At 36.5% G+C, this 12,826-nt stretch overlaps 1 protein-coding gene across 3 annotated transcripts in view; it reads left to right on the forward strand.

The window, feature by feature from the left end:
- Positions 1-12,826, forward strand: part of LOC145268726 (uncharacterized) — a 285,381-nt gene that overhangs the window by 163,877 nt on the left and 108,678 nt on the right. For all 3 annotated transcript variants that reach the window (XM_080124294.1, XM_080124296.1, XM_080124295.1), the window contains one exon: positions 12,173-12,279. In XM_080124294.1, the coding sequence (XP_079980420.1) occupies positions 12,173-12,279 (107 nt within the window). The remainder of the gene's footprint in view (positions 1-12,172; positions 12,280-12,826) is intronic.

A 12,826-nucleotide genomic window follows, 5' to 3' on the forward strand; every position in this document is an offset into this window, starting at 1 on the left:
GGTCAGTTTTTTACAAGTAGGGGTAGGATTTTGCATCGCCATTTTCGCAAGTCATCGTATCCATTGGATTAACTACACTTTCGGAACTTCCGGTTGGGCAATGGCGATATCTGCTAAAACCTCACTTTTTTTTTTTTTTTTTTCTTTTTTAAGCAAAATGTGACACAAGGTCGTTTTTAAAATGGGGTTAAACCAGCTCCCCGAAAGGGCACTCTGATTGGGTCCAAAAATAGTAATTGTCCCAGCATAGAAGGTTTCCCCTTCATTGACTGGGACAAATTACCTTAAGTGCAGCATCTGCAGAACAGATACTACACTTTGAACCTGGCCCGAAGACCAAGAACAACAGAAAAAAAGCAAGGTATTTATTTGCTCCCTCACTGAGCAAATTAGGCACAAGGCCGATTTTTAATGTGAGGAGTGAAGGGGAAATGGGGACCAGTTCCCCGGGGAGTAGGAGAGCTGGATAGTGACAATTGGTATGAAGGGTTTCCCCTACATTGACCAAGGTCTTATATGTGGGGTTGCCTCCACATATGGTTTTTGCTTGCAGTATGTATTTATTTGTTTCCCCACTGAGCAAATTCGGCACAAGACCGTTTTTTATTGTGGAGAGAAAGGGAGGGGGGAGGGAAAAGGAGACCAGCTCCCGATGGGTGGGAAATGGGAGCTGGATAGTGACAATTAGTATGAAGAGTTGCCCCTACCTTGATCAAGGTCTTATATGTGGGGTTACCCCCACATATGGTATTTGCTTGCAGTATCTGCCGGAACAGATGGTATTTATTTGCTCCCCCACCGAGCAAATTAGGCACAAGGCCGATTTTTAATGTGAGGAGTGAAGGGGAAATGGGGACCAGCTCCCCGGGGAGTAGGGGAGCTGGATAGTGACAATTGGTATGAAGGGTTGCCCCTACATTGACCAAGGTCTTATATGTGGGGTCGCCCCCACATATGGTCTTTGCTTGCAGTATCTGCCGGAACAGATGGTATTTATTTGCTCCCCCACCGAGCAAATTAGGCACAAGGCCGATTTTTAATGTGAGGAGTGAAGGGAGGGGGAAGGGAAAAAGGGGACCAGCTCCCGAGAGGTGGGAAATGGGAGCTGGTTAATGGTCAGGCATGTGGGGTTGCCCCCACATCTGGTCTTTGCTAGTCATAGCTTGCAGCATCTGCCGGAACAGATGGTATTTATTTGCTCCCCCACCGAGCAAATTAGGCACAAGGCCAATTTTTAATGTGAGGAGTGAAGGGAGGGGGAAGGGAAAGGGGGGACCAGCTCCCGAGAGGTGGGAAAAGGGAGCTGGTTAAAGGTCAGGCATGTGGGGTTGCCCCCACATCTGGTCTTTGCTAGTCATAGCTAGTCCTAGCTAGTCATAGCTTGCAGCATCTGCCGGAACAGATGGTGTTTATTTGCTCCCCCACTGAGCAAATTAGGCACAAGGCCGTTTTTAATGTGAGGTAAAAACCAGCTCCCCTAAAAGTAGGCAAAAAGGGGTCACTCTGGTTACAAAAAATAATAATTGTCCCAGTATAGAGGGTGTCCCCTCCATTGACTGGTACAAATTATCTTAAGTGCAGCATCTGCCGGAACAGATGGTATTTATTTGCTCCTCCACCGAGCAAATTAGGCACAAAGCCGATTTTTAATGTGAGGAGTGAAGGGAGGGGGAAAAGAAAAAGGGACCAGCTCCCGAGAGGTGAGAAATGGGAGCTGGTTAAAGGTCAGGCATGTGGGGTTGCCCCCACATCTGGTCTTTGCTAGTCATAGCTAGTCATAGCTTGCAGCATCTGCCGGAACAGATACTACACTTTGATGGTGTTTATTTGCTCCCCCACTGAGCAAATTAGGCACAAGGCCGTTTTTAATGTGAGGTAAAAACCAGCTCCCCTGAAAGGGGTCACTCTGGTTACCAAAAATAATAATTGTCCCAGTATAGAGGGTTTCCCCTCCATTGACTGGTACAAATTATCTTAAGTGCAGTATCTGCCGGAACAGATGGTATTTATTTGCTCCCCCACCGAGCAAATTAGGCACAAGGCCGATTTTTAATGTGAGGAGTGAAGGGGAAATGGGGACCAACTCCCCGGGGAGTAGGGGAGCTGGATAGTGACAATTGGTATGAAGGGTTGCCCCTACATTGGCCAAGGTCTTATATGTGGGGTCGCCCCCACATATGGTCTTTGCTTGCAGTATCTGCCGGAACAGATACTACACTTTGATCCTGGCCCAAAGGCCGAGAACAGAAAAAAAGCAAGCCTCTTTTAAAAAGAAAATACAATTTTCTTATATATGGGTTGTGGAATTGCATTCACTAGCAAAAGATCTAGCTAATTTGCATATTCTTTTAAACATTAATTTTAATTAATTCCCTATTAGTTTTTTCGGGTTTCTTATGGGATGATCATCTTTAGTTAACTATTACGTGTAATTATATTCATGCAGATATTCTACATGATTTATACTTGCATGATATTTGCGTAAAAAGTTTACAGTAAACACATGGTTTCCATATATATTTATGTATACGTATATATTTTTGTTTAATCTCAAAAAGTGTGTGGGTGTACATTTTCCTAAGCAATAACTCTGTCAATTTTCAATTTACAGACTCGAAATTTGATATACAGGGTACTGAGATTTGGGAAAATCTTTGTAATCCGTGTTTGACCAGCAATTTGGCTAAGGGGTCAAATTTCAACGATTTGACCTTTGAGAACTCTACCAAACTCCTCCGCCAATTTTGGGTCTAAACACTTGAAATTATAAATATAGGTTCGTTGGACATGGATCTAACTTAATAACTTGATTTGAGCACCAAACAAATGTTAAGGGGTCATAATAGGGGTCAAAGTTTAAAAAAAAATTGACCGCTTTTTTATACTCAACATACACATCCAAACACTCGGGCAACGCCGGGCTGAAATACTAGTATGTGTGTGTGTGTGTATATATATATATATATATATATATATATATATATATATATATATAATGTGTGTGTGTGTGTGTATTACACTATTTTAGATTGAACGTTTCCAAGTCGGCAAGTTTTTCTTTCATAAAAAAAACCCGAAAATTCAAGCAAGTGTAATCAACTTAAAAGGTGCTGGATTTATAGAAATTTCTGATTGATTGAATTGTTTTTTATGTTTTTGTTGTTGCTTTTTCTCTTTCCGTGCTTGTGGAGAGGGTTGGTGGGTCGTTATCCGCCATCAACTTTATTATGTAATCAACTAATTCTCTACTGCTACGGTTTTCCCGGCATGCATTGCATCTTTTTCTACGACTGACTTTAAGATTTTGTCTTCTAATGTATGTTCTTTCTAATTAAAGTTTGCTACCGGCATTCACTCGCCCGAGGATTAAAAACAAGAGATAATGGCTACTAAACTTTGTCTAGAATCCTTATTCCAGTTTTGATTTAATATCATTACATAATTGTGATGCTAGTAAACTTCCAAAATTAAAACCTCAAGCTCTCTCTCTTTCTCTCTCTCTCTCTCTCTCTCTCTCTATATATATATATATATATATATATATATATATATATATATATACTAGCAGGGGTGCCCGGCGTTGCTCGGGTGTTTGGAGGTGTATGCTGTGCAAAAAAAGCAAAAGAACAAAAAAAAAAAAAAAATGGTTAATTTTTTAAAACTTTGACCCCTATTATGACCCCTTAAAATTTATAGTTTCGGGCTCAAATCACTTTATTAAGTTAGATCCAGGTTCAAGGAACCTATATCTAAAATTTCAAGTGTCTAGACCCAAAATTGTCGGAGGAGTTTGGTAGAGTTCTTAAAGGTCAAATCGTTTAAATTTGACCCCTTAACAGCCAAATTTCTGGCTGACACCCGTCACATCGATTTTCCCAAATCTCAGTACCCGGTATTTCAAATTTCGAGTCTATAGACTAAAAATTGACAGTTATTGCGTAGGGAAATGTACACAGACACACACACAGACAGACAGACACACACGTTCACTTTTATATATATATATATATATATATATATATATATATATATATATATATATATATATATATATATATAATCTACAGCTAGACAACGTCGCAGCTCACCAGAGCTGTGCCAGCCAACAAACCGGAAGCCTAAGACTCAAGTTTTGCTCTCATTTGGGCTCATCAGTTTGGCACATCCAAACTCCAGATTCGAAATTCGAGTCTCTTCTATGGACCTCCAGTTTGTTGGCTGTCATGGCTCTTGTGAGCTGCGACGTTTTCTGGCTGTGGAAATAATTATATATTCTCACATTTTGAAGTTATATATATATACATATATATATATATATATATATAATGTTTATGTATGTTTAGGCGACTGAGTTGCTTGATAGGACTAACTTCATATATGAATTCCGATGACCTTTGAAAGACTGTCAATATGCACAAAAAGAGATGGTATTGACATAACTGTTTGTTTCTGCATAACGAAACAGATCAATAAAAAATGCATATATTTCAGGAGAACTTGAAATGCAAGAAAAATTAAAAAGGTATATTTAATATGGATCGAATTTAATGCAAAACTAAAAATTGTTTGAAGGTGAATAAGAGTTAAAAAAAAAAAAAAAAAACTCAAACAGGTATTTCTTGGTCTTCCACATCATGCCAAGAGTATTGTGTTATTGAGTTGAAGCAGATGGCATGCCCTACACCAGGCATGTCAAACTTGGAGTCCGCGAGGGCCATTGGAGTCGGTTTCTGATGCCGAAATGGCCATGCTCCTACAATTAGAACGGAAGGCGTTTAATAAAACTTGTTTCAAAATATTTTTCTTTTTAATTTAAAGACCTACTTCTATTGTTCTATTCAAGAATGCCAATACATACGTACATGTAGTTTAACAAAAAAAAAAACAAAAAACAAAAAAAACTAAACAAATTAGCATGAAATATAAATGTTTATTTCAATACTCGTCTGCCCGTACCCCAGAATTGTTTGGTAAATTGACAGAATTGTAATATCACTATTATTACTGCTAATGATTTTTAATGATAATAGTAATAGACGTTAATTTATGTTGTCATGAAGGCCACACTGTTACAATTTTAATTGAAGCTGTTTAATAAAAATTATTGCAGAATATTTTTCTTTTAATTTAAAAACATGCAAGTAGAAACGTACATGTAGTTTAATAAAATATATAACAAAACAAATTAGCAGGAGATAAAAATTTTTTTTTTTTCAATACTAGCTTACCCGTACCCCAGCGTTGTTCAGGATATCAGATTAAATGACAAAAAAAAAATATGCAGGTAGAAACGTACACATAGTTTCACGATAAATGTAATGAAAGAAATTAGCATGGAGTGATTTTTATTTTAATATAATAGAAAATTCCGATTAATCGTTCAGTTGTCTCTGAATGCAACAGCAGCAAATCCAATCCGCATAAATTACAATAGTTTAAAATCGACAAGTATTCAATCATTTTTTGTGTTCTAAGGCTTGACACTTTTTTTTATTGATGATTTTTAGTATGTCATACTGGAATTTATAAATATTGATGGTCAGTCAACCTAGTTTTCTGAAAAGTTTTGACATAACTCAAGAGGGGTTTACAATCATTTTTCATAATGTAATTTTGATGATAAACATGGTGATAATTCGGAAAATGTTGTGTCCGTGATGTTGTAAAGTTTAGAACAATAGATTCAGTGTGAGAAAAAATTTCTTCCTAAAGCGATGAATAGTTAAGAAATTCTTACTACTTTTCTGACACCCTGTGCATTTTGATATTTTCTTTCCCGCCACTTTTTTTTTTTTTTTTTTTTTTTAAAGTTGCTGTCTCTGCGGGCCGCAAATAAGTTTGTAATGGGCTGCATGCAGCACACATGCCGTATGTGTGACATGCCTGCTGTATTTAAACCATAACATCCAAGATGAGAAGGGTATGCATAAAAAATAATGTTAAATTTGATCTGTAGTCAAATCTGAAGTGACCAACCATTTTGTTTTTCCAAGAAGTCACTAAGCCAAAAAAATAGAAACAAAAAAAAACCCTGACATTTACTGTTAAGAGTGATTCTTTATCCAACTTGTGTGATAGAATCTGACTTTCTCTGGCAAATCGGTCTAAGATCAACTGCCATTCAAAACGGTCGTTTTTCTCCGTCTTTGACTTTGTTGCCGTCTGTATAGACATAGCGGCACCATTTCCAAAGACATTTCTGAAGAATTCCTAACCCAGGAACCTGGGATGGTTCAATAATTTTCTTAGAATATATCATTCAATTATCAAAACGCTGTTTATTGGCATTTTGAGTATATTCTCCCCTCTCCGGGCCTGGTTTGATCTAAAACCAATCTAAGAGCGCTTTGAATAGAAAGATCATTTGACGCGCTTTCCCTGACTTTGAAATTTGATTTTTGGCTTTTATATTTTTTTTACAAATACGAGGGGCGTTCCAAAAGTAATGTCTCCTATTTTTTTTATTCCACCCGAATGGATCAGAGGGGATTGCAAATTGCATTTTTATGACTGATCTTACGTATTCATGACCTGAAAGTTTCATCTCTCTGTTACAGATATTGATGGTGCGAGACTCTATGAAAATAACTCCTGTCATAGACATGTGTCAGAAGCAGAGATACGTTATTGAATTCCTTTGTGCAGAAAAAATTGAACATTCACCGGCGCCTGTTAAACCTTTATGAAGCCAATGTTGATGTCGGCACAGTTAGGAAATGTGTTCGTTGATTTCGGAGTAGCGACAGATCTGAGTGACAAAACATTATCCCGCATCTGTTGTCTATTGTTTACTGATTGTTGTACTTATGTTTACCTCAGACTCCTTGTAGGAGTTTGTAACATATATCCATTCGATGGACATCTGGCATACGCACCAACCCTACAATATTATTGTACCATTGTTGCATAGAACAGATACTAGACTTTGAAAATTTTATTTTGGAAAATTTTACAATCCTCAGGTATAAATTAGGCACAAGGCCATTCAAAAGTGTGGGGAGAGAGGGGTTTATGGTGAGGGGAGGGGTCTATGGTGGGGATCGGGTTTTTATTCTTAGTGTTGGGAACTGACCTAGTTTTAATCTGTATTTTTTTTTTCAAATAAGTTTTGTTATACTAGCGGGGGTACCCGGCGTTGTGTGTGTGTAAATCAAAACAAAATGGAAAATAAAGAATAAGCGAACGTAATAACTTGTTTAAATATAACTTTTTTAAATCTGAAAAACAAAAACAAAAAAACAGCGAACGTGATGCAATATTAAGAATAAGCGAACAAAAAAGAAACCGGTTTAAAAACAAAAATCTAACAAACAAAAGAAAAACAACGAACATGATGGAAAAAAAAATAAGAATGAAAAAATGGCATAAATAACCCTGATTCAGTATTACAACTGTAAAACTCGAAAGAAAAAAAAATTTGATATCTCGGCTCGAACGTGCAATCTTAAGATAACGATGCTGCCACTATAATGACTGGTCTATGATCGCATGAGCGAAGCTAGGTCGTTTTTTTATATTTAAACTAATTCAAGAATGTTTTTTTATGCATGCATGTCTGGCTAAATTGTCATAAAGCAAAGATTTTTTGCCACCCCTCCCTGTAAAAAAGTGCCCAGTTGAGGGTGAAGGAATTAATGTTTTCAGCCAATTTTTCGATATTTGCCATCCGAAGGGTCGATCTTTAAAACGATACCGACTTCGTGAAAATCCGTCATCGCTGTGGAAAGTTTTAGGCATATAAACATACATACATTTTAAACAGATGTTTGCGCTTCATATTATGGATTAGTGTTTTTTGTTTATGCATTTGTTTATTAATTACCGTATATATTTGTGTATGAAGTTGATGTGCATTTTAAGACCAACAATTATGTCTTTTTAGGTATTACCTTTTTTTTTTTTTTTGTTAATTTTAAGAGATCAACGGGCTCCTTCCTGGGGCTAACACTTGATTCTATTATAGTTTAAATTTATATCCGATGGCTTTTTTTTTATTTTATTTTATTTATTTTTTTTTTTTTTACACAGGCATCACCACATTATAAAGGCCAAGAGGCCTCTCAAGGATAAGGGTTAAAGAATGTACAGTAGAAATTGGACAGTATAGTAATCATTAGTAATGAAAATTCGGTAAATTTGATAACTTATATGGAACGGCTCATCAAGAACTTATTTACGTTAGACTTGAACACAACCATATTGTAGTCAGCCGGAAAGCAGGAAAACGGAAGACAATTCCACAGGCGTGAAGTTCTAAGAAAGAAGCTTTGTTCATGGAATCTACGTTTAGGTTTAGGCGCAGATAAAGAGTGGGGGGAATTATTGATAATGTTTTCAGCTAGACGAGTGTTTCTTGTGAAAGTTTGGCGAGGGGGGGGACCATAGACTGAAGCTCAGTCAAACACTTTCCATGAAAATAACGATACATCAGAGACAAACTCGCAACATCTCTTCTGTGAGATAGAGGTTGCAGGGAAGAGAAAAGGACTTCTCCTACGAGGCTACAAAGTCTATTTTGAACTCTATCAAGACAGGACAAGTCCTTTCTAGCAGCTCCTGCCCAGATGTGGCAACAATATTCCATCCTTGGACGTACCTGGCTCTTATATAGATAGAGAATTGCATCAGATCTACCAGATCGATAGAAAGATCCCACCATTTTTCCAGCGCCCTTGGCAACAGATTTGATGTATGTGTTCCATTTAAGATTAGGAGTAATGGTCAAGCCCAGAAGCTTGTCAAAACTTGAGGCCTCCTGAAGACGAGAGCCATTCATTTCAATTGATGCCAGATGTGGATCAGAATATTGATGATGTAAAGAAAGAAGTTTGGTTTGAGATGCATTAAAAGTAACCAGCCACTCCTTTCCCCATTGTACTACGTGCTCAAGATCAGAGGAGGGAGAATCGGAGAGAACTTGGTCGTTTACTGTCTTAGATGTGCTACCATAAATGGTAGTGTCGTCAGCATAAATGTCTACAAATGATGTAAGGATGTGATTTAGAAGATCATTAATGTAGATCAGGAAAAGAGTTGGACCCAGGATGGACCCCTGAGGAACACCAACATTAATACTGCGAGCTTCTGATTACTCTTATACTACTCTTATGAACCTATCAGAGAGAAATGATTTAATAATTGAGAAGACATTTCCAGCTATACCGTAGCTGGAGATGTTGTGAAGTAAACCTTTATGCCATACCCTATCAAAGGCCTTTGATATGTCAAGAGCAATTGCCCTAGAAAGGTGGCCTCCGTCGAGAGATTTGCTAATCCTATGAGATATAACTGTAAGCACATCTGCTGTAGATCTAGCAGCACGGAAACCATATTGAGTATCACTAAGAAGGTTATTTTTGTTGAGATGGTTGATTACTTCTGTATTTAACACAGATTCCAGCAACTTACTCATGACGCACAGGAGACATTGGCCTGTACTGAGCGATCACCTGAATTCTTAAATACAGGGCATACTGATATTTTCCAGGGTGATGGGAAGCTAGTCTCCTTAAGACGACGTTTAAACAGTTTTGTAAGTATGGGCGCTAGTTCAGGTTGAAGTTTTTTGAGTACTATAATTGGAATACCGTCAGGGCCAGTTGCTTTACTGGAATCAAGGTTTTTGATTAGCTTGGCAACATCACGTACAGATATACGTATATCACATAGCGTGTTTTCTGATACAGGCGGAAATATTGGGGGTTGGCGGCCTTGGTCTCAAAGGGTAAAATTAGCTGCAAAGTTCTTGGCAAAGAGTTTGGCTTTGTCTGATGCTGACGAGATTACCTCAGGTCCATTGATGATAGTTGGGATGGAGCACACGCTTCTGTTCAGGATTCTGTTTGCTATTTGCCAAAACTGGTGGGAACCAAGCTGCTGCTCAACTACTTTGAACTTAACGGATTGAGCATACAACTCTCTTGCGTTCTTTATTACTTTCTTACAATGGTTGCTGGCAGTCCTGAAAGCGGATTTAGTTTCCATACATCTATTACGTTGGAAGCAGTGGAAAAAGTGATTTCTGTGCGCAATGGCAGCAGCACATTCTGGAGAGAACCATGGCTGGGTGTTAAGTTTTTGCTGGAACTTTTTCGAGGGTATGGAACGGTCTCTACCTACAATTAACCATACCGTCAGGTCTGATACTATAGAGGACACATCCTTTTTAAACATGGAACGCAGAGGTAGATCCGATATAAATGTACGGAAGCTAAGAATAGACACTATTCCCTTTATGGCTGCTATCTCTATTTCCTTACAGCTTGGTTTTCCAGGGATTGCTTCTAAGTATTTTTGAGAGCTCTTTTTTATTAGGCCAGTTGCTCCTGTCACAACTGGTATGTTCATTTCTTTCAGAGACCATGTTGTTTTTAGATCATTTTTTTATTTTATCTTTTCCTGTTCTGCTCTATTAAGGCCAAAGTCGTTTGGAACTGTGACTTCGATAATGAGTGCAGTCCTTTCGGGCTTGTTCCATATTACTATATCCTGTGTAGAAGTCGACTGTAGATTCTAAACAATAATTTTTTTAAAAATTTGTTTATTACTTTCATAAAAAAAAAATAATCAAAAATAATTAGCTGCTTAAAAACTTCAATAGTGTTGACTTATCAAGAATTACACTGGAGTTGTCCTTAGGGCTGAACTATCAGATGCCAGTATGTATTTCATTCAAAAGAAACTAGAGTAAGAATGGTGGACCGTAACATTCCTATTGTCGTTTATAGGATTTTTAATAGGGAACTTAGGGGGGAATGACATATTGTAAATAGTACATTTCCTAACCTAGTTAAAAAACAAACAAACGATCAAATCACCGAATACATCATATCGAACTTAGGCCTATAGTCACATCTAGAGAGTGAACATTGCGAGAGCTATTCCAATTGTTGTTGTTGTTGTTGTTATTATTAGTATTATTATTGTTGTTATTGTTATTATTGTTATTGTTGTTGTTATTATTGTTATTATTATTGTTATTATTATTGTTATTATTATTATTATTATTATTATTGTTATTATTATTATTGTTATTAGGATTAAGCCTCTCACTGAAAAATTGCACATGTGCTTATATACTGGCAAAGACAATGCAGTGAGGTTTGAAAGGAGAGCAATTAATTACTAGGATTACCGGTATATACCGATTGCACAAACAAAATGGCGTTTTCTGTTATGATCGAGCGTCAAGTCGCTCGTTAACGTTTTCAAAAATATTACTTATGTATAAGTCGACCCCCCCCCAAAAAAAAACCTTTAAAATACACAAGTATATACGGTATTATAATTATGATTAGAATTTTTATTGTTTATTCATGTTTGTTTTTTTGTTTTTTTTTATTCTTTTTTGTGTGTGTGTTATTCTAAAGTAAAATTATTTTGTGCATACATGTTTGCTATTTCACTCCTACAGTTTAATAAATTTTGGGGATATATATATAATATATATATACTAGCAGGGTGAATGGACGTTGCCCGGTATTGAATAAGGATCAACAAATATTTCACACTTCTATTTTTTTTTTTGGGCATCATAATTGGTAAAATCGTTTTTTTTTTCTTTTCTTCCAATCAAATCGATTGATTTCCTGTTCTAGTAGGTGGCCTATCACAGTGCACAGGGAAGAAGCTTCACATGTCTATCCGCACTTAGTCCACAATACATTGTAGTCTACATTGCACTGTAGAGAATTTACTGTTGATTTTATAAAATTATATGTAATGGCTTAAATTAAAGTTTAAAATGCAAAAGTCAAATATCCTGGTTTAGTTGTGTTTTAAACATTCATTTCAAATGCACTCCTGTCATATCAAAGAACCTACTGTTGATTTTTATGTCGAGCCTTCGGCTTGTGTGGTAATAAAACTTCTAAAATGCACTTGTCATGATAGGCTGTGTAAGGTGTTAACTTTGGTCAAAATCGTCTGTTCCTTTTTATTGAATTATTTGGATGTCGATACTTATCGAAGTTATTCCCAGACAAAAATGTCTTGGAACACTGTCAGGTATATAAAGTATGTTAATGTGAAATTAAAAAACAAAATTGGTCCAGTTGTTTTTCGAGTCTATAGGAAACGTATTTACACACACACACACACACACAGAGTTTCTTTTATATAATAGAGGTAACGATATGTAACTAATTTTTTTTTTTTGTCTTTGTTTTTTCAGGAAATTATGGTCAATATATCAGAAATACACGAAAGGAGATTGTATACCATTAAACAGTGTGCGAGATGCTTTTAATGATTTGAAACTTTACCCATCTCTAACGCAGGGTAAGTAAAGCATGTTTGCTTCCATTCGTATGTGACCGTTTGCCTCCTAGCATTCAATATCAGACCAATTTGTCCAATTTATTTACTTACCTCGCCTACGCAAGATCAAATAACCTGTAAAAGGTTGCTATGTAATGTAGGTACCGTCACAGCTACAAATGAAAAATAATAATAAATCTGACTTGGCATTTTTCTTTTTTGTCTTTTCTTTTATTTTCTGTCTTTTCTTTTTCCTTTTTTCTTTTTCCTTTTTTCTTTTTCCTTTTTTCTTTTTCCTTTTTTTTCCTTTTCTTTTTCCTTTTTTCCCTTTCTCTTTTTTCCCTTTCTCTTTTTTCCCTTTCTCTTTTTTCCCTTTCTCTTTTTTCCCGTTCCCTTTTTTCCCTTTCCCTTTTTTCCCGTTCCCTTTTTTCCCTTTCCCTTTTTTCCCTTTCCCTTTTTCCCTTTTTCTCTTTTTCTTTTTTCCCTTTTTCTCTTTTTCTTTTTTCCCTTTTTCTCTTTTTCTTTTTTCCCTTTTCTCTTTTTCTTTTTCCCTTTTTCTCTTTTTTCT

This window comes from Euprymna scolopes, chromosome 44, assembly GCF_053919585.1.
Source record: "Euprymna scolopes isolate OS-2025 chromosome 44, ASM5391958v1, whole genome shotgun sequence".
In the NCBI taxonomy this organism is placed as follows: Eukaryota; Metazoa; Mollusca; class Cephalopoda; order Sepiida; family Sepiolidae; genus Euprymna; species Euprymna scolopes.